The sequence below is a fragment of the Mytilus californianus genome, unplaced genomic scaffold (genome assembly GCF_021869535.1).
Source record: "Mytilus californianus isolate M0D057914Y unplaced genomic scaffold, xbMytCali1.0.p SCAF_8, whole genome shotgun sequence".
NCBI classification, from domain to species: domain Eukaryota; kingdom Metazoa; phylum Mollusca; class Bivalvia; order Mytilida; family Mytilidae; genus Mytilus; species Mytilus californianus.
The window spans coordinates 21,961,283-21,984,643 of record NW_026262734.1 but is presented as its reverse complement, the minus strand read 5'-3'; the positions used below and the strand labels follow the sequence as shown (position 1 = coordinate 21,984,643).

Below are 23,361 nucleotides of genomic sequence, written 5' to 3'. Positions count from 1 at the left end.
AAATATAACAGAAACATTTGACATCATTTACATTGGTTGTAAATGTTTTATAAATCGCGGTCTCTCAAAACTGCCCACACCTCTGTAAAACAGTTATGCAAATTTTAAACTTTGCATATATCTCCTATCCTGGAAAGTGCATGTAAATCTGAGGCCTATCTTTACATATCTTTGAAATATGAATAAAGCTATGGAAATAAAACAATTATCTTTAGCATATCTTTGAGGACGTCCTAAATAATGCCAAAGGAATATTACATTTACATATACATTAGTAGGTCCGCAAATATATCTGGCAGAAAAGTAGTTACATTTGTCAAACATTTACATGACTGTCCAAATTGTTGTAAATCTGCCTTTTCGTGTAGTGTAGTTCTTTTAGTTTATGTTTGATACGAGAAATAGGTTTATTGTGGTTATTGTTAAGAGTAAAATGTTCTTTAAACTGTTGAATACGTATATCAACTATGTTCATTACTGATTTAAAAAAAAGAGTCCAAAGATTTTTTGTCAGCTTTTTCCCGTTTTATCCATTTCAAACAGTAAGTATGGAGTGAGTCGTGGATGATATTACGACACTCATTCCAATTAATAATTGACGGGGGACGATATTTAGGTCCTTTACTAAGGAATGATTTTAACTCTCGGTCTTGGACGATGTTAAGATCTCCTGTTATAACATGGGAAATGGGTCCATAAATGTATTCGGAATTACTGCAATTACATGAAGTAGGTGTATTTTCACTGATATTAACATCTTTACACAATTGGCTATAATTAAACACAAATTTCCGGGTAGATTTCTTGTAAATATAACAAATAAGAGGGAGCTCAGTATTATCAAAATATCCCGGAATTTGTTCTTTAACAGAATGGTCGTTAAAAATACCGGCAATATTTACAAAATCAAAACCTTTATTGACATACTTTATTTTGATAAACTGTTTTTTATGATCTTCAGGGCGATCAATTTTGGGAAACAGTTTAGAATAACAATATGCCATTATAATTTGAACGATTTCATACTTAGGACTGCTATATGAAATTGTGTTGCAATCCTCTAAAATTTTATTTAACTTATTAACCGGTAATGAACAGAGCTTTGTTAACAGATAATGTCTGCCGTTGTTTTTTGAAATAGAAATTAGGTCCGAAATATTGGTATGATTGGTCCGAAATTTTCTTTGATTGCGATTTTTTCTACGACCATGAGAACGGTTTTTACGAACAGTTTTAGAAACTATATCCAAAATGTTAACAGAATCGGTTCTTGATATATTACCAATTCCCATGATATTATCATTAAGACCGAGAGGGTAGACTGTCTGTAATTTTTTAATCCAATTTAATTCAATTATTTTCCGCGATCGTACAAACTTTGAATGAGATTCACCAGGCTGTTTATTTACTACTTCTAAAGGTTGAACTGCTAAATATTTAATAGGATGATTGTGCTTCTTAAGGTGTTGATAAATGATACTTTTGAATTTATTGGGTCTTTTAAAACGATACAGATGTTCTTGAGTGCGTTTAGATAAATATCGTCCAGTTTCACCTACGTACTGAATACTAGTATATATATTTGTTTAGGGGCCAGCTGAAGGACGCCTCCGGGTGCGGGAATTTCTCGCTGCATTGAAGACCTGTTGGTGACCTTCTGCTGTTGTCTGTTCTATGGTCGGGTTGTTGTCTCTTTGACACATTCCCCATTTCCATTCTCAATTTTATCATCTTTAATGACCCGACAACAGTATCGTAACTATATCCCTTCTGAATAAGTCTTTTTAAAGGTTTGATTAGCTTTTGAGGTGAGTGCTGACATTTTTGTGCTTTGTATAGAATATTACCATAAAACATTGGTAATGAAATACATGAACGTATAAGATGTCTGCATGTTGATTTATATTTACGAATGATGTCCTTGTACCGATGATAAAATTTAGTAAATGTTTTGACTAGTTTGTGATATCTATAACCCTGGTGTGATAATTTTTCTGTAATACAGAGATTTCTTTCGTTAAAATCAAATACGTTGTTACATACACGAGCGAATCGAACAAGTTGAGATATATAAACACCATAAGATGGTGACAAGGGAACGTCACCATCTAAAAATGGATAATTAACAATAGGAAATGAAAAATCATCTCTTTTATCATAAATTTTGGTATTAAGCTTCCCGTTAAAGATATAGATATCACGATCCAGGAAAGGGCAGTGTTCATTGCTAGCATTAGCTTATTTAAAGTCAGTTCAGCAGGATCGTCATCATCGTCATTGTCGTCATGACCTCTTTAGTGTACATACTGAAGTCGTCATTATTGAGAGCCAATATATCTTCCCAATATCTAAAAGTGTATCAAATTTTTGTATCAGATGTTGTTTCGATGAGTCATTGCTGATTTTAGTCATAAATTGTAACTCATAACAATACAGAAACAGGTCCGCAATAAGTGGTGCACAGTTAGTCCCCATTGGAATTCCAATAACTTGACGATATACGGAATCTCCATAGCGAACACAAATGTTATCTAGTAAAGTTTCAAGGGCAGTTATCGTATCAAAGCAGATCCAATTGACATAGTTCTTTTGTTTGTTGTTACTAAAAAATGACCTAAAAGAGGTTGAACATATATATTCGCATTCAAACTTTTTAAATGCCCATTTAATTAAGTATGTGATTTTTTTCTTAATTAGATTATGAGGCAAAGTGGTTTATAGGGTAGAAAAATCAAAACTTTGAACAGATTCGAAATCACTAATATAAGCATGCAATTTATCAAGTACTTAATTTTTGACACTCCAAAAGTAATTAATTCCACTATTTTCAAAGGCCAAGTCTGAGGCTTGCTATCTCTCTATTACTCTACTTAATGGAATGACATCGGCTAGCTTAATATATTTATCTTCTTTGAAAAGCTTTTGACTTAATCTGTATGTACGACCAATTTTTCTCTCCAACATATGCAATACAACTATGGGAGATTGCGACTTGAATATGTACATATTTAATATTTCGGAAAAAGTGCTGACCGGAATTTCAAGGTTATTGAAATGGGCAATGCAGCAACAAGTTGTTTTTTTATCTGGTAAAATGCTGTATGTTTATACGTTATAGATAGAAATCGCACAGGAAGCAGAAACTTGCATGATTTTGGGAAGTCTCGAAAAGTTAGCTCAACTTAGCTATCACGTGTCATTTGGAGCAGAAGCAAAATACAACGATTTTAATATTTTGAATATCTGTAAACCAGTTCATGCCGTTTTCAAGTAAGCGATTTGTCTTCTTGATCACCAAAAACTGTCCGTTTTTTACATTCACATATCTTACTTTCCTATAGTTTATTGTATCATGTGATCATGTGCTTGTCTATGAAAATATCTGTTCTACAAATGGTAAAGATGTTTCAGGGAAGGGCCCATTATGTACTACAATTTCCACTCAGTGACGTTATACTGTACAATAATTCCATTTTTTTTAAGTTACAGTACGGTTTTTAGTTCCCTCAAAAGTGCTTCTCATTGATTATAAAAGACGAAGAGATATATACCTCGTCATGTACAAATTCTTTCGATTTGATCTCTGTTCTGAACAACGTTCACCTGTCAGATAAAAATAAATTCAAAATATAACGTTATTAATCATTAACATACGTTTGAAAACATGCATTTTCTATAATTCATTTGCAATTTACAAAAACTAGCAAAACATATAATAATAAAAAAATACCGAACAAAGGAAAATTCATAACGGAAAGTCCCTTATCAAATGGCAAAATCAAAAGCTCAAACACATCAAAGGCATGGATAACAAATGTAATATTCCTGACTTGGTACAGGCATTTCATTATGTAGAAAATGGTTTTATAGCTCGCTAAACCTCTCACTTGTATGCCAGTCTCATACAATTCCATTATATTGACAACAATGTGTGTACAAAACAAACAGATATAATAGGTAGAAATGTGAAAAATAGGGTACAGCAGTCAACATTGTGTTATAATCTTAATCACTATAAAAACAAACAAATATGTTAACAAAGAAAAACAAAATGGCTTATAGACAAAGCACATAAGCAAAAATGAAAGACAAGAATACAAAAAATTACCATAGCACAATAACACAATGGCGGATTATATAAGTACCGAGTCACGCCAATTGTATATTACCAAAAATGGACTAAACAGTAAAGGTTAATTATTTGCAAAGATAAAAGAACACTATAACACGTAATTAAGATGATAAACAACGTCAGTACCTAGAACTATACTTCAAGACCATCAAGTATTATTTGTGAAGTTGATACGGAATATTTATTAACAAGGTCTTGGTATCTTCCGATGAACTTCTTAGAAAAAGGACGAGATCACTCTCATAATTACACCTTTTATCAATTCTTTAAAAACCAGAAACTGCCATACTACAGTAAAACCCGGACAAATCGCCATAATAAAACTTGACATTAATAATCCATTTTTTCCCAGTGTTGAAGTGTGAAAAGCAATCCTTCCACGGTTCTAAATCGATTAAGCAGAATAGGTTTGTACCAGCCAATACCGCGTGCGCCAGCCCTTACTACCCAGAATTGATTACAGTAAATTCGTTATGAAACTTTTGTGAACATTTCAATTTCATCATGGCGGAGTTTAATTATTGAACGGTGCATGACTAATTCCCCTAAATTTGTCCCATTCAGTCACGGGATTAGATCCCGAAAGTTAATGAAACCCGGTGGAATTTTCTTAAGTGATTTAGCAATAATTTCCTCATTATGTCCATATGCGCATAACATTAAAATTACAATTCGTTGACTATTTCGGGGAAAACAACGGAACATTGTTTAATACCGCCAGCAAACATTTTTAACCCCGCCACATTCTATATGTACCTGTCCCAAGTCAGGAACCTGTAATTGGTTGTCGTTGGTTCATGTTTGTCATATTTGGTTTTCGTAAATTGTTTTGTTATGAATTGTTACATATTTTTCATGTCGGGACCATTCAGAGCCAACTATACGGTATAGGTTTTTCTCGGTGTTGAAAGCCGTGCGGTTGCCTATAATTGCTTACATCCACTTAATTTGAACTTTGATGGAAAGTTGTCTCATTTGCATTCATATCCTATTTTTATATTGAACATGATGTAATCAAATTTTCATTGAAGTATTGGTCGATTGATTTTTGCGTAAACGACTAATGACGAGTATTCCATATATTATATTCAAGACAAACATTAAGGACGTCGTCAACTTAATTCAGGTATAAAAGAGTATACCGATTTTAAATTTTATACAATAAAAAAATACCTTTCGGGTAAAATCCACTTAACTCAATTCATCTTCTACAGTAAATTCAATAGCGCTCCCTCGGCCATTGTTTTCGATGAATATTTTAACTACTTGTATGTGCAGATCTGTTAGTAAAGAAAATATCCAAAATGTTTTTGCACCGACCGTGGCAATTAAATATGTATATGACACAAATCATTTACAGTACAATTTAAGAGTTGTAAGTTATTAACAATGCAAAGGCGTGGAAATATTCTTATTGCATGCACGACGCAAATACCGTATTTTCACGCCCTTGAATTGTAAATCATTTGCAACTCCTATATTGTACTGTATATATAATTAATAATGCTTTGTTATGAAGTGATTATTTATTCATCTAACATTTAGTTTTTATTTCAAAGGTTTAAGTGTCGTCATCCATTATTACACCTAAATATTTATTCTTCAAGGATATAGATAAGCATGACATCTTAAACAAAGTATTATGTAAGTGGCTTTTTGTTCCCCTAAATTTTAATGATAGTAAAAAATATCAAACATAAAGTCACTGTCGGAAAACCAAAAAATTTTATGATTGTAATGAGTTTTTACAGCGTACTCTACAAAAACAAAAGTATACAATTGCACACAAAATAATTAAGCAAAATCAAAAATAAAAACAACACTAAACTCTATGCGTCCGAAGTGCTTTTTCTAGATTTAGCTTCATAAGGAACGTTAAAGCCGAATATTTGAAAGCTAATAATATATACGAACCGACACGGATGAGGAAGTCTTTAATGTCTTCAATGGGCTTCAAAATCAGATAGAACTATTTTAGCAACTTTTTGTTTTGATTATAGATATGAACTCCTGCAGGAAGTATAAAACGTTTTATTTTAGTAATAAAAGGGTAACGTTCATTTAGAACACGCATATTTTGAAAGAGAACAAAAAAAGAGAATTTAGTCATTTTGAAAAACACATTTGTTTCCATAATGTATCAAGTATTGCTTTTAAATCTAATTTTTGAACAATTAATCAAAAGTTTTGTAAAGTAATGCAACAAAAATATATGTTTACGTAATATTTTGACGTGTTGAATACTTTTACACATAATCTAGCATGATACATAATGGTTTATTTTTTAAAACTTGAATAGTAACCGAAGATTATTTATGACATTAAAATTTCTTGTAGGAATAGAAAATGAATTACGAATAGTGATGATTGGGAAAACCGGAAGTGGTAAAAGTGCAACCGGTAATAGTATCCTTCAGAAAGAGGCTTTTCTCTCATCATCAAGTAGTTCGTCGTGTTCTAGAAACTGCAGACGCGGCGAAAACATTTACGACACAGGGAGCAAGAAATATATCTTATTGTTGTCGATACTCCAGGATTATTTGACACTGGGATGTCAAACGATGAGTTATCAAAGGAAATTGTTAAATGCGTCGGAATTAGCTCCCCAAGTCGACATGCTATTATTTTTTTTGTGCCTCTCGCAGTTCGGTTTACGCAAGAGGAAGAAGCAACTGCAATGCATTTCATCAAACTGTTTGGAGAAAAATCCTTATATATGGTCATTATTTTTAGCCATGGAGATAACATAGAAAAGGACGATTCTATGAAAAAACGAGTAGCAGACGCATCTGCACCCCTCAGAAAACTCGTAAAAAAATGCAGAAACAGGTGTGTGGTTTTCAATAATAAACTCGCATCGAATGATGAAAAGAGGAATCAATTAAAATCATTGATAGATGTTGTGGAAAAAATGATCAAAAACAATGGTCGGTGATTTGACACTGACGAAATGTTCAAGGAAGCTGAAGAAGAACTGCAAAAAGGAATGGGAAAACTAAAGGCAGAAAATGAAGAACTGCAGGCGATTTGTCTCCTTAAAACTGTGCGAAATGAAGTGGAAGAGGAAGGCAGTATTTTTAATATCAAACATTGGCCAAGGTATATTAACCGCTGGTCAAGAAATGGCAGCAGCAGCAGTAGAAACCACATAATTACCTCGCCTGGTGAATGGTATTGCCAGCTGGTGGGGGCAGTAGTATGGTATGGAACAGAGAACTACTCGAAAGGTGAACGATGTAAATAACCTAGAAAAACTTCAAATTTTTTAATCGATGCGTCTGATAGGTGAAAAAAACATTTTGTAAAGGAATAATCAAATTCAAATGATTTAGTCTTCAAAGTGACTTTTGGTTCCAAAGGTCGGGGTGTTAGTATATGTATCATCATAGAAACCAGGATTTAGCGATCCTTTTTATATTTCTTGATAAATACGCTCCTCGTTTATAGGGGTATTTATGCGTCCTTGGTTTTCAATTTTTTGAAGTAGAGCATTTCTGATCTAAGTTTATCTTAGAGAAGCGCTAAGAACGCACAAAATTTTGTATGTAATTTTTTTTCATTTTCAAAATGTTAATTCTTGATCAGATGTAAATTTTATGGTCTCCAGTGGAAATAAGCGGTAACGCTTTGATTGGATATCCTTGGAAATGTATTATCTCCATGAATGCATTCTAAATATTGTGATTCTAGTATTATTTGTCATATTTTCATATACCTTGAATGCAGTTGATATTTAAACTGAATGAATTCTATAGTTTTAATCGAAAAGTAAGCACACATTAAAACACTCAAACACATCTAAAGAAAACGGTATGATAACTGCTGTGGAGTTGTCAAAAAAATAGAATAGGAATACAAATTACTGTAAAAGTGAACGAGAACCAAAATCCTTAAAAACTTAATTTTATCATCTTCATTTACCCAAAATGAAAACAGTCACGTTAACATATGCAGACATTCTAACTGTACAAGATAATGTACGTTTTAGTCCCTTGAATTTTAAAATCGAAATGTTTTACAAAAGTAATCAATTACATCTGTCAAATGTTGACAAGACATTTATTGAAAGATAACGGAAAAGTAGTATGATAGCCAATGAAACCCCAATCCACCAGATATCAAATTACATGGGTGTTTCGATTTTTTTGGGGTTTTTGTCGTTTCGTTTAATTCTATTTGTTTATTCATTATTTTCCTTTTTCTAATTGTTTATATTTCTTAGATATTATCGGTTCAGTCCGAACATAATTGTCAAATTGTTTTTTTTTCCCCCAGCATTTCATAGATTAAATGACACATTTGTTTAGTTCTTGTGTTTAGTCATTTATAAATGTTTTAATTATATTTCCAGTAATATCTATACATTTATCAATATGAAACGAAAAAAAGGATTATAGTGCATCAATTCATTACACAAACTCCGTCAATGCTCTTGACACCTTATTTGTACACTATTTGGATTTATCTATGTTTAAATAAGATAATTTTGTACGACTTTGCCCCCAGCAGAGCTATAGAAAAACAGTACATTAACGGGTGTTACACGGACACTTTTTAGATGATACACGGACACTTTTTAGTTGTTACACGGACACTTTGTATGAATAGAATCACTCGTGCATGATCAGTCAGTTCATGGGCACTTTAAATTTCAATCAGATTTGAACTTTTTGTTTCACCGACATATTTCCTGTCTTTTTAATTAAAATATTTACGTTAGTATCAATAACTATATTTTGTTCTAACAGTTCCAGTAAATTACTATTCATATCAGTCATCTGCTTGACACAATATATTTTGTCTCATAAAATTGGGGATCAAAATATTTTTTTTAGCAAAAAAACCATAACCCGCCTTTTGAAGTTAAATGGTCAATTCCTTAGACTACAAAATAATGTTCTGATTCCTGATTTTCCGAAAAGCGTATATAATAGTGCCAATTTCGAAAAATAAATATTTGGGCGATAGCGTTGAAAAACTAAATAAATTTCTTAGTCAGAAAAGAACGTACCCCCTTTTTGAAGCTAAATGGTCGGTCCGTAAATGTATTTTTTTCAAGACATGAATAGTATTCTGTTAGTAAAGAAATGCCGGCACCGACGTTTATATTTCAATAAAAAAGACAGGAAATATATATAAAAAATCAAATCTAATCAAAAGATAAAATCCCTATCAACTCACCAATGCACGATTGATCCTATGGATAAAAAGTGTCCGTGTAATACATGTTCAAATAAGCAGCAAATTTTGAAGAAAATCATTCAACTTATGTCATCAATTTTGGACGGTAAGCTGCGATTGGATCATAAAGTGACACGTGTTTAATCCTGCTCAACACTAACAGAGACATATAAAAACCTATAAGCATGATTTTTTTTTAAATCCAAAATATATGCCTATACATCTCTAATAACAAGACGAAATCCATTTTTCATAACATTTCATTCACTAATGAAATAGGAAATTCATTCTTTTGATACATTTATATTGTTATTGACTTCATCAGTATTGAACTAATATATATTGGATTCATATATTTGACAGCAAACGTACGATTTTTACGATTTTTTAAAGAGGGAATGGGGGATGGAATGACACATCCTGCATTTTCTCAACAAAAAAAGGATCAAGCCTGTTTATTTTAAATTTATTTTCCCCCTCCCCCCTTTCCGTTTTTCCCCAATAAAAATCAAATGGTAGCTTGCTTACCTCTGAATTTTTTTTCGTACATTCCTTACTTGCGAAGTTGCATTTTAAAAAGTCTCAAATATGTGCAACATTCATCTTTTACTTGGTTATTTTTTATAAAGTTATCAGATTCTTGAATTTTTGAGAAAGAAAAACTCGGCTGAAGGGAAGTGAAATAAAATTGTTTTAACTGTTACTTTGTAACTTACATTAACTTGTATATGGTCATTTAAGTTTCTAAAATGTTTAGTTTTGCTACTTCTTCTAAATGCAAAATGTACTTTTTCTTTCTTGAAACGTCGTACAAGTCAGATACAAAACAAAGGTAACAAAAAAATAGGCCGGAAACAACCTGCCGTATAGTTTTTCTGCACTTGTAGTCAGGTCAAGGTCCTCGGCTATCGACTCGGACCTTGACCTGACTACTCGTGCAGAAAAACTATCCGACAACGGTTGTTACCGGCATGTTTCTTTGTTACCTTTGTATTGTATCTAAAACTTGTAATGACATGATTGATAATTAACGTGAAGAAATCTAGCAAGCTGTATGAAGAGAATATTTACTTTTAAATAGAACATAGGTAAAATTGGACAAGGTAAGATAACACAAAAATATTAATGATAACGACAATTTTACATTATAATGTTTCAAATAAATAGACATTTTTTAAGCCAGACAAAAATCCACAAGTTTATGACTGTGAATAAAAGGAATTAATAAAATGTGAGTATTATAAACTTTAAGACAAGTTATTCAAATTTTCACCTGGTTCTTATCAACTTATATATATGGCGAATGAAGGACGGAACTTATGTATGCATTCAGTATTATTTGATTCGTTGTTTGCTTATCATCTTCGTCATAGCGGAGAATTTATCTATCTATCTAACAAATATAATTTATTGAACACCTTCAATTTATTGGGGTTTGTTTAATACTGATGACGGTTTACTAACAATTAGGCATAAATCGGGCAGTTAGTTTTCTTGTTTGATTTTTTTCACATTTTTCTTTTAATAGCTTGCAATGTGGTATGGGCTTTACCCATTGCCGGAGGCCGTAATATGATTTGTAGTTGCTCAATTCTATGTCAATTGGTCTATATTTGAGATGGAGTTAACTCATTGGCAATCATGCCACATATTCTTAGTTTTATATATGATGCTTTGTAATATGCAGAAACAAGTCAACAATGAATCAAACAAGTGGAGTCTGAAAAATCGGTCGATCAGAACAGAGTCTGAAAAATCGGTCGATCAGAACAAAAGGTGGAAAATTTGGTACAAATAAAGGCAACAGTAGTATACCGCTGTGCAATAGTCATAAATCGATGAAGCAAAAACAAATCCTGTCCCAAGTCAGGAGCCTGTAATGCAGTGGTTGTCGTTTGTTGCTGTGTTACATGTGTTTTTCGTTCATTATTTTGAACATAAATTAGGCCATTAGTTTTTTTCTTTTGAATTGTTTTACATTTGTCATTTCGAGGCCATTTATAGCTGACTTTGCGGTATGGGCTTTGTTAATTGTTGAAGGCCGTACGGTGGCCTATATTTGTTAATTCCTGTGTCATTTGGTCTCTCGAGAAGGGTTGTCTCATTGGCAATCATACCACATCTTCCTCACATCTTCCTGTTAGTAGCAGAGAGGTTGTATTTCAACGAATCACTCGACAATTCTAAAAAGTAGTTATAGCAATGGGTTCTAAAGCATGTAGGGAGATTTACATTCTCCTCAGGTTTGAATGCGTGTTAACTTTTGGTCACAAGAGTACTTGATTTTTTATTAAATCTTGTCGTTTGCATGGCAATTTGTATCTTAAAACGTTTATTCTATTGCATTGTGGCATGATGTAATGGCCTATGGTTGTACAAATTTGGCAGTAAGAAATGCGTCATTTAACAATCAAATCTGGATCAAACTTTAAATCACTTGAATTAAGCATGACATGATATAAAATGTATGATATTTCCACTCAATTTCAGATGATCATTCATTTCTTCAAGTTAATGGGTTGTATCCTACAAATGATTGGTCTATCAATCTATGTTTTGCTATCAATGTGCTTTCCTTCTATCAAAGAATCAGTAGCAGCAAAATTTAGAAAAGTAAATAAAGGAACTAATCTGACTGATGAAGACTGTGTAAACACAATTTATACACTGGCATTTTTCAAACAAATGTGGAGAGCGACGTATCTAGATGTTGTCAAAACTGCTAAGTTATATAGCAAACCTCCAAACGTCGAAGTGATCAAGATAGACAATTTTATGAAAACGAGACTGTTAGACTTCCAGCGAAAAGGAAGACCTTTGGTATTAAATTTTGGCAGTTGTTCATGACCACCCTTCATGGCTAAGCTTGAGCACTTCAATAATGTTATTGCTCGCTTTTCTGACATTGCCGACTTTTTAATCATTTATATTGAGGAGGCGCATCCCTCCGATGGATGGAAATTTGGAAATAATATAGAAATACATTATCACAGAAAGTTGCAAGATCGAATAGAAGCAGCAAAACGGCTATTATCATTTAGACCACAATGTTCCATTGTTGTCGATAACATGTTAGATGAAGCTAACATGCAATACGGCGGGCTTTCCGATCGTTTGTATATAATCTTAAATGACGTCATAGTATTTGAAGGTAAGAGAGGACCATTCGGATATCGTATTGAAGAAGTAGAGAAATGGTTAGAGAACTTTTATAATTAGTTCATTTGCATATGTAATTACTAGTGAAACAAAATAAAGTTCGAAATATAACATACGATGATAACTTCCATGAGGCTAAGAAGAGGGTAAAATATAAGGTTTTAATCATTTCAAATATATTGCAAACTCTGTGTTACATTTCATGAACATGTTTTGGAAATGTTTTCAGGTGACAGGGTTTCTCTATCAGTATGTCAAGTACGTTAGAGTGTTCATAGATCATCTCCAGTCAAAAGTATGAAGACAAATTTGTAAATAATGTCAGATTTGTTGGAAGTTATTGTTTTGAAATACAGATTTTGCTGAGAGGAATGTACTTTGAAGAAAATACTGGATTTGTTTTGCTTTCTAGTGCTTTGTATTGGATACTACTAGATTGGTTAATATATAATTATATCGCACCGTGTTTGTTGGTCCACATTCTTTAGTTGTTCAATTGTCGTCTTAACTTCTGTTGAGACAAACCGACACAGGAGAAACACTCTTTTATTGAACGCGATTAAAAAGAGAGGCGAAAGATACCAATGAGACATTCAAACTCAATAGTCGAAAATAAACTGACAACGCCATGCCAAAAAAGAAAAAGACCAAACGACAAACAACAGTATACAAAACACAACATAGAAAACTTAAGACTGAGCAACACGAACCCCACCAGTCAGGTCAATTTAAAGAAGATCCTCTGTGGGTCATTTTTCACTCGATAATGCCCTCTTCATTGTTAACTAAAAATGTTTATTACTCTAAATTCAGAAATTATGACTTGCACGTCACAATGAAACTTCTTGCTTTTCAAAATAATAGGCGGTCCATAGATTTTGAATTTTTGAATAACAGTACGTACGATGCAGTAATTGTTCTCTTCTCCATCGTCGTTTTTTTCGTAAATCAAATTGTCTTTATACATTCAATAACATAAAATGTATTCGACTTTAAGACGAGTTCATTAGATAGTTACTGAGGTATAGCAATACATTTTTGTAGGACAACACAATAATGGTGCTCCCACATCCGGTATTGCTCCTTTTGCAGTTCATGCGATTTGTATCGACTAATTGTTTCTTCCTTATGAGATGTTTCTTGAGGTAACGAAAATAGAGCACTATATTAAACCACAAGTTGCATTCAAAAGTCGATGCATTTATGTGTTCAATTCATCACCATTTGTTTATAATACTTCAAAACTAGTTCATCATAGACTAGTACATTACATGTGTTAATGGACTTAAGCAATTAAACAATCAATTTCAACTTCTTCTGATATCTCAGTGAAAGCTTCCATATAAGTCGACCATGTATGATATTATCCTCAAATTTCCAGCTGAGTTTTGGTTTATTATAATTTGAAAATTGAGGGAACCTATTTATTCCGCATTAATATTAATTGAAAAAAAGGATTGTGAGCTAAAACATACCATTGTACATTATAAAATAGTATTATTTTTAAAAATGACATGTTATATAATTTGTAATTAGTTATTATAAATTGTACAAACGTGATGTGACGAATTCATCTACATTTTTTTTAAATATACATGTTACACCATTTTTTTATGTTAAGAGCACATTTAGTTTTTCAAGGTAAGTTTATAAGAACAAAATTTTATAAAACTATAAATTATAACATCACTATGATGTTTGTCTACCGTGCTAAATGTAGTTACAATGTCAAATAGGGTTAAATACATAAGCTTTATATAGTCTACAAAATTTAGATATTTATAGCTTTGTAAAACAAGGACATAACTAAAGCTCTATTGAGCTTTTAACCGACATGTATAATATGCATTATATGTATAAGTGTACATGTATAAGTTTTAAAACCGTCGCACTGCAAATTTAGGATACTACTTACATCAAACATTAATTTATACTTGGATCTTGTATTTTATAGAGTTCTATCGATATTTAAATATAAAATAAATTAAATGGAAAAAACATCACTTCATATTGCTAGTTGGAATATCAATGGGTATAAATCAAAAGATTTTATTAAGTTTGAAGACCCAGAGTTTGTTAGTCTGGTCTCTGATAAGGATGCATTCTGTCTAAAAGAAACTCATTGTGATTTGCAAAATAGCCTAAAAATACCCGAATTTGTTGTGATTAACTTAATTAGGCCTAAATATCAAAGAAGTAGAAAGCGATCTGGAGGGTTATCTAAGTATATCAAAAACCATATTCGAAAAGTGGTAAAATTCCTTGAACATGAAACCAGTGATTACATCTGGTTAAAATTAGATAAAGAAAATTTTGGAATATCAAGATATATTTATATATGTTTCTTGTATGACCCACCAGCGGAATCAACTTATAGTCGCCAATTAGATGCTGACATTCTCTCACTGATTGAGAAAGATATTTCAAAACACTCCAAAGATGGGGATATAATATTGGATGGGGATTTTAATGCCAGGACCGGAGATGAACCTGATCTAACTCAAGGGGATAGTTCAAATCACACACACCTTTTTAATTCATTCAGCCCAGATTTAGATTTACCCTCTAGAAGTAGTCAAGATAATATACTTTCTCAAAGGGGAAAATATTTAATTGATTTATGTATTCAAGATAAATTAAGAATTCTAAATGGTAGAACATTCGGAGATCATTTTGGACACCTCACATCAACATAATGGTAGTAGTGTCATAGATTATTTCATTGTATCTGAATATTTAGTAAAATATGTTTCATTTTTTCATGTACATGATTTTATTGGAACCATGTCTGACCATTGTCAAATATCTATGATGTTAAATGTGAAAAACTCTGTCAAATATGATTGTGACTATGATGGCTGTCCTCTTGAACCTCTTTCACCTTCGTATATATGGACAGATAAATCTTCTGCTGAATTCCAAAATGTGTTGTCTTCATCAGAAATTCAGAATGATCTGTCCAATTTCATGAAATTACATGTTGATCAAACAGAATCAGGAATTAATTCTTTTATTATTAATTTTAATCATGCAGGTAATTTATGATGTAGCAAACAAAAGTCTAAGAAAGAAACATCAAAAAGAAAAAACCTAATTGGGAAAATCAATCTCTATCAGCCCTTAAAAAACAACTTATTGATAAAGAAAATTTTCAATTCAATAAAGATCCTTATATAAGATCATCTTATTTTAGTGCTTTAAAGCATTATAGAAAATGTAGGAAAACCACGATACGACTCTATAGACAAAATCTGGCCGTATTAAAGATGCACAGCTTTCATATAAAGACACATACATCCAAAATTCCCAACATTATACTTTTAGTTCATCTGGCATCTTTTCAGAAGCCAAAAATATGTTATATAAAAAAGGTTTAAAAGCTTTCTTTAAATGTACTAAATATTTTACTAATTATAAACCTAATATCTCCACTCTAATGCACATTTTTGATCACACAGTGAAACCCGTATTAATATATGGTACAGAAATATGGGGTTGTTTTAATTCAAAGAAGTTAAACAATGACTTAAAACTTAGTCTAAATTAATTTTATAGACTTTGTATAGATCTAAACAAGAGTACACACGCTGAAATGTCTCGCCTTCTTTACTAACCATTGATATTATGTCCTAAATATAAAGCTTTACTACAACTATCACATAAACTTAACATGATCCAAGAAAATGAGGTCAAGGTCATATAAACCAAACGAGAAATACATGTACACCTTACAATGATTCAATACACTAAATATAGTTAACCTATTGCTTATAGTTTCTAAGAAACAGACTTAACCAAGAAAACTAAACATTGACCAATGAACCATGAAAATGAGTTCAAGGTCAGATGAACAATGCCAGGCAGACATGTACAGCTTACAATCCTTCCATACAACAAATATACTAGACCTATTACTTATAGTATCCGAGATATGGACTTGACCACCAAAACTTAACCTTGTTCACTGATCCATGAAATGAGGTCGAGGTCAAGTGAAAACTGTCTGACGGGCATGAGGACCTTGCAAGGTACGCACATACCAAATATAGTTATCCTATTACTCATAATAAGAGAGAAATTAACATTACAAAAAATCTTAACTTTTTATCAAGTAGTCACTGAACCATGAAAATGAGGTCAAGGACAATGGACATGTGACAGACGGAAACTTCGTAACATGAGGCATCTATATACAAAGTATGAAGCATCCAGGTCTTCCACCTTCTTAAATATAAAGCTTTTAAAAAGTTAGTTAACGCCGCCGCCGCCGCCGCCGCCGTCGATCACTATCCCTATGTCGAGCTTTCTGCGACAAACGTGGCAGGCTCGACAAAAACGAGAAAGTGTATCTAAAATTCTGCAGATTTACATTAGGAGTGAATAAGCACGCAACAAATTTGGCCATATTTGGTAAATTAGGTTGTTATCCCCTAATGTTAGATATTTTAACAAACATGATCAAATATTGGAAAAGATAAAATTGAGAATGGAAATGGGGAATATGTCAAAGAGACAACAACCCGACAAAAGAGCAGATAACATATTTCAAATAATATTTTATTAACAAATGCATACTCTCTCTCAGATATATTATCAAAAGCTGGGTAGAATTCTTGGACTAGTTGTATTCATGCTATGTTGAAATTGCTTGATTTACAAGAGTATCAAGTACTCTCATCTAAAACAAACATTAAGAATATGGTGAAAAAGAAAGTATGTTTAAAATATTGTAACAGATGGAAGAAAGAATTATTCAATGATAAAAGATAAAATAAGACCTCTGGTAATAAACTTAGAACTTATCGATTATTCAAAACAAACTTTAATTTTGAGCCATACTTATTGAAATTACCATATCTTGAAAGATGTGTTTTAACAAGATTTAGAATTGGAGCTCACAAACTTGAAATGGGAAAAGGTCGTTACTTTAATATATATAAAACTAGAAAATAGAATATGCAAACTCTGTAATGAGGAAATAGAAGATGAGATGCATTTCCTTTCAACATGTAAAGCTTTGGTTAATGTTAGAAATCCCTTTCTTAGCAAAATATTTAGAAAAATAAAAATATTTCAAAATCTTGATAACAAATCTCTTTTTATTTGGTTAATGGGAAATGAAGATAAAAAAATTTTGATAATAATTTGTCAATTATTAGAGGTTTTAAATAAAAATGAGAATACAATATTAAATTAGATTATTTTATATAGATGTATAGATATATATGATCATATATGCATTAACGATAGTTATTTATTAAATTTAATTAACAATTAGTATGTTACATGTATGAGGTGTGCTGTCCAATAAAGGGTCCAGAATAACAAACAATGGGTCATATTACATTTTTTATTATTACAAATTACTTATTTCAGTTACTTTGATATTATATATTAATCAATTAAATCAAAATTAATCATGTTAATATGTACTTTGTTTAATATGGCATGGTATTGGTTGCAAAAATTTGATATTTTTCATTTAAATGCAATATTTCTTATTTAATTGGTATATTTCTTCATTTAAATGCAATATTTTTTTTTATTTGAATGGTATATTTTTTCATTTGAATGCAATATTTTTTATTCAGATGGTATAATTTTTCATTGAAATGGTATAATTTTTCATTCAAATGGTATAATTTTCATTCAAATGGTATAATTTTCGTTCAAATGCAATATTTTTTATTCAGTTGGTATAAAATGTCATTTGAATGCAATATTTTTTATTCAATTGGTATAATAGTAGTTTTTTATTTATATGCAATAATTGCATTATGGGAAATTCTTTGACGTCATAAAGTCAAATTTGCAACAACGTTTGTGTTTGGTCGGTAATTGTTTGGGTTTCTCCCCTTTCTTTCTAAACTTGAGTGACCAAGAATTAAAAAACGCGTCAGAATATCGCCCTGTAACTAAATTTGGCGTTCGTGCGAGTTCGTGCACTGGCTGTTAATGCCCATAGTGGCCAGGACGAGCAAAAAATGCGAGTGACAAGTAATAATAATTAATTTGACACACAACTTGTTCATGGATAGAAACAGATGACTGCGTGCATGGCAAAAACACCTCCAATGAAAACCTTTTCTGAAGAAACTCTCCTACAGTCTACACATTGAAATAAAAAAAAAATACATAGCTATCCCCCTCCCCCTTCTAAGTCCAGATACATGTAATCATGACGTTCTTTAGTGCTATATCATTTTTTACTTTTCTTGATCCTCAGAGACGTTGCAGGAAGGCACACATGAAAAAAGAATAAAAAGCATCCAGGACGTTACAATTATTTGGACTAAGCCCCCTCTTTTTTACTACATGTAGAAAAAAAAATCACCTAATTACGACAAAGAACCAGAAACCCACAAGTAGAGACATAAGCTGTTATACTCCGGAACTAATTTTTTAATAAAGACATTCAGGATAAATTGGAACCAGTTACTAACCCATGTTACAACAATAGTCCTATGACATAGGACTTCACTATATAAGGCGTGAACTTCATATCTAATACTATCTATAATATGTGCTCTTAGGGGGGGCAGGTTCAAATTTAGATATTTGTATACAGATGTTTATATGCGAGTATTGGCAGTAATGGTTATGGTGTGTGTATGAGGGTAGGGGTTTCAGATCAAAGATCGTTTCTATAATTCTATATCTTTTAGTTTTTACCATTTCACTTTATCCTTTGATCTCTATTATATTTGTCCTAAACATGCGTGACATATTTGCTACTGGACATAAGGCAACCAAAAGTCAATCAACGTATTCTGTATATTTCATCATTTCTTTATTATGTTATCTATAGGTTTGGTCCCGCCCCTTATCTATTTTTTTGCACATTAGGGACGACATCAAAAGTTCAATGTAGGATAAAAAAAACTTAATTCATATAGTTTTTTTTCACTGACCCCCTATCCCCCCCCTCTTAACTTAATTTGGGAAACATTGATTGACCAATAAGGATATATATAAAATCGATGTTAATTAAACAAAACTTGCAGCAATTTTGACACCCCCCCCCCCCCCCCCCAAAAAAATCTATTTGAATTAAGTGTTTTATCCTTCATTGATTTTCTGATGTCCGCGTCCCTTATCCTCTCTATGTAAACCCAATTCATGTCCTGATAAATGGTGACTCATGCATAGCATCATATGTGGTTATTAAAACAAGAAACATGTTCATATTATAATAATTAATGTATTCTAGGACTTATAGATAGATGTCATTAGTCCCAGGTCATGTAATAAAGTAGGTCTTATAAAAATACAATAGCATTTTAATTTTGATGATTATATATATGTTTATATATTTAATAATGCCATTTTTTTTTTAAAAGGGTAGGGGCAAGGCGTTTTTAAAACATATCAATGGGGCGCGTTTTTTTTTTTGTTCTTCAGAAGTGAGCCAGAAGAAGTCCATTTCTGTTTTTTTTTTTTTTTTGCATTGGGAAGATCTTCTGGCTCTCTTCCACCTCTTCTTATTTGATAGGTTGACGGCAGAGGCACATAACAAACATGGCGTCGTTTAGTCTAAATGAAATTAATAAATTTATGAATGCAGATATATTAGAATGTGAGCTGTTTTATAAACGTTTTTATGGCATGACAGCCCATGGAAATAATTACTTCCAAGGTCTGATTCAATACACCTGTGTCCTTACAGCAACGACAAAATTTTGAAGAAAATTGTTTTCTCCTGTTTTCCATTAATAACATTTTTTTGTTTTAGAATACGGCAACCATCATACATGTAGATAAACAAGGGGAAAGATACGTTGAACGACTCAGATTTTTGTTATATAACATCGATATCTATGATCAGGTCGTTTTTATATGGTTTTTAGGAGGGGTCTTCTAAATTAAAAAATAATAAAATTTCAGTATTTTTCCTAACTTAAAATGTATTTAAAAACAATGTTTGCTTTTATTGTTTCAAATTCTCTGCAGTATAAGTAAAACTACAAGATAATATCGCTTTAGATAATGTTGAAGTTGAAAAACTTCTTGAAATTCATATTGATAAAAATCTATCATGGTCAAATCAAATTGATAAAACATGTGAAACTATTTCAACCAGAATATACCTGTTAAAAAGGTTGAAACGTTATTTACCATTAAAGGGTCTTATTCTTTTTACAATAGCTATATATTACCCATTATTGACTACTGTTGTACAGTATGGGGTCTTACCACAAAATGTAATCTGGAGAGGATACAGATCTTTATAATTATTGTCTCAGGTCGACAACATAAGGGCTTCTTTATGTATCAAGACCTTATTCTGATTTTTTTAAAAGAACATTTAAATATTCTGGTCTTATTACCTGGAATAATTTACCAAATAATATTAAAGAAATAGATAATTTAGATACATTTAATATCAAATGTTCAAACTATTTTCTATCTGTACAGAATGAAGAATCTAATGTATTTTTTTGTTTCCATTGAATGCATATGTACAAATGTACTTAATCAATGCTATATATAACTGTATTATGTATTTTATTTTGTTTGTATTTTTTTTTTTCTTTCTTTTTTCATTTTCTTTTTGTTTTAATAGTTTTTGAAGGCCTCATGGAAGATTAACATGTCATTGTTAAATGTGTTACCTTCGTTAAATAAAGAATTTTATTATTATTATAAAACGGTCAAAATATCTTATTCTTGTAATCTTTTCATTGATATTCATATACGAGCGACGAGCGATGTGTTTGAGCTTTTGATTTTGCCATTTGATAAAGAACTTAGCAATAACACTAACTTGAAAAACGAGCTATTGTTCAATTAAATTTGATTCTACTAATATAAATCATTTATATTTAACCTTTCTCTTCAAAATGATTTTATAGCTTACTATGCTGTACGAGGTTTGCTCATTGTTAAATGCCGTATGGTGGCCTGTAGTTGTTAACTTCTATGCCATTTGGTCTCTTGTGGAGAATTGTCTCATTGGCAATCATGCCACATCTTCTTATTTTGACAACACCATGACAAAATAACGAAAACAACTATATGTGGTTCATAAGCGTTTCTCGTTTCTTGTTTTTTTTATAGATTAGACCGGTGGTTTTCCTTTTTGAATTGTTTTACACTAGTCATTTTGGGGTCCTGTATAGCTTGCTGTTTGGTGTGAGCCAAGGCTCCGTGTTGAAAGCCGTACGTTGACATATAATGGTTTACTTAAAAAACATTGTGACTTGGATGGAGAGTTGTCTAATTGTCACTCATACCACATCTTCTTATTTCTATATAGGAAAAAAAAACGGTATGAAAACACAACATGGAAAACTAAAGACTGAGAAACACGATCCACATCCTTAAACCAGGTGGGGGATCTCAGGTGATCCATTTCGGCTTCCATTTTTGTAGTAACTCCTGTTCTGGCAAAAATTTTGAATTTATCTTTGAAGTGGACGATAGTGCTTTGGCAAGTACTTCATATTTATATGCACTTATTTTTATATGTTTTTTTATTTTGTTTGTTATTGTTTTTTTTGTTTTTTTTCTCATTTATAAGAAAACCGTTATCTCTAGAGTCAAGTATCCAGTTCAAGTTCACGTTCAAATAGTTTCTTGTCATCTCTTGTAAATTTCCTGTTACAAAACTTTGATTTTTTCGAAAAACTAAGGATTTTCTTATCCCAGGAATAGATTACCTTAGCCGTATTTGGCACAACTTTTTGGAATTTTGGGTACTCAATGCTCTTCAACTTTGTAATTGTTTTGCTTTATAACTATTTTGATCTGAGCGTCACTGATGAGTCTTATGTAGACGAAACGCGCGTCTGGCGTATTGAATTATAATCCTGGTACCTTTGATAACTATCAGACACATAAAATTTTACCTTTATGATTATGCATATATTGTCTATGTGTTTATTCACTTGTAAATGCAAATTATGTGTCTGAACATCGTTTAACATCGCCATATTATGGATGTGCCTGTCCCATGGCAGGAGCCTGTAATTCAGTAGTTATTGTTTGTTGCATTTCATATTTGTTTTTCGTTTATTGATTTGTTTACATTAGTAATTTTTGGGTCTTTCATACTTACTCTGCACTATGAGTTTAGCTCATTGTTGAAGGTCGTACTGTGACCTATAGTTGCTTCCTTCTATGTCATTCGTTCTATGGTGGAGATTGACAATCATACCAAATCTTCTTATGTTTATAAACCACGATAAATAAAAAGAAAACAATCTCATAAATTAAATACGGTACAATAGTATACCTTACTGTAACATCAGACACAGACGCTGATCCTCTACAAGTGGATCTCAATAAACTGAAAAAAAATTGAAAAAAGAAATAGAAATAAAAAAGTGTCTTTGGTCCCGATTAATGCAATGTTTATAACAAAAGCAAGAAAACACCAACCTTGAATGTGACAAAATGTGCATGGCCGCCTAACCCTTTACTCTGTCAAGTCTTTGAAGTACATATGTAAAGTTCAGCCAAGAGATGGAACGTTCTATGTTTCAAACTTTCAATTTATATAATTTTCAAATGTACCCCTTTCGTATTAGTGCCAAATTGTGTCTGCTCCCTGCTCACCACAGTGAGGTGGAAGTTGGATTTTGAGCCAGATGAGTTGTAATATCACCTAATAACCCGTTTTAACTATGTACATGTATATTAAACAATCAGGTTAAGATTTAAAACAGTACAAAGTCATCCAATTGATTGAACATTAAAAGATAGATTGTGGCGCTGAATTTAAAGATAATATAACAGCCTTAAAAACCGTAACCTTATGATTCAATAAACTGTAAATTCATTTCCATTAAATGTTGTAAAACTTCAAGTCCCTTTCTTTCAAAACAAGAACGCTTTTCAAATTGCCGAATTGTAATGCAGTTGTATTCTTTTTTTAGATTGATCTTAAG

General features: G+C 31.7%; 1 protein-coding gene across 1 annotated transcript; it reads left to right on the top strand.

The window, feature by feature from the left end:
- Window positions 1-11,803: 11,803 nt before the first annotated feature.
- On the top strand, window positions 11,804-12,784 carry LOC127711813 (thyroxine 5-deiodinase-like). The gene has a single exon (XM_052217968.1). It carries the CDS (start codon window positions 11,804-11,806, stop codon window positions 12,530-12,532), a length of 729 nt encoding a protein of 242 aa, XP_052073928.1. The 3' UTR covers window positions 12,533-12,784.
- The last annotated feature ends 10,577 nt before the right edge of the window (window positions 12,785-23,361 follow it).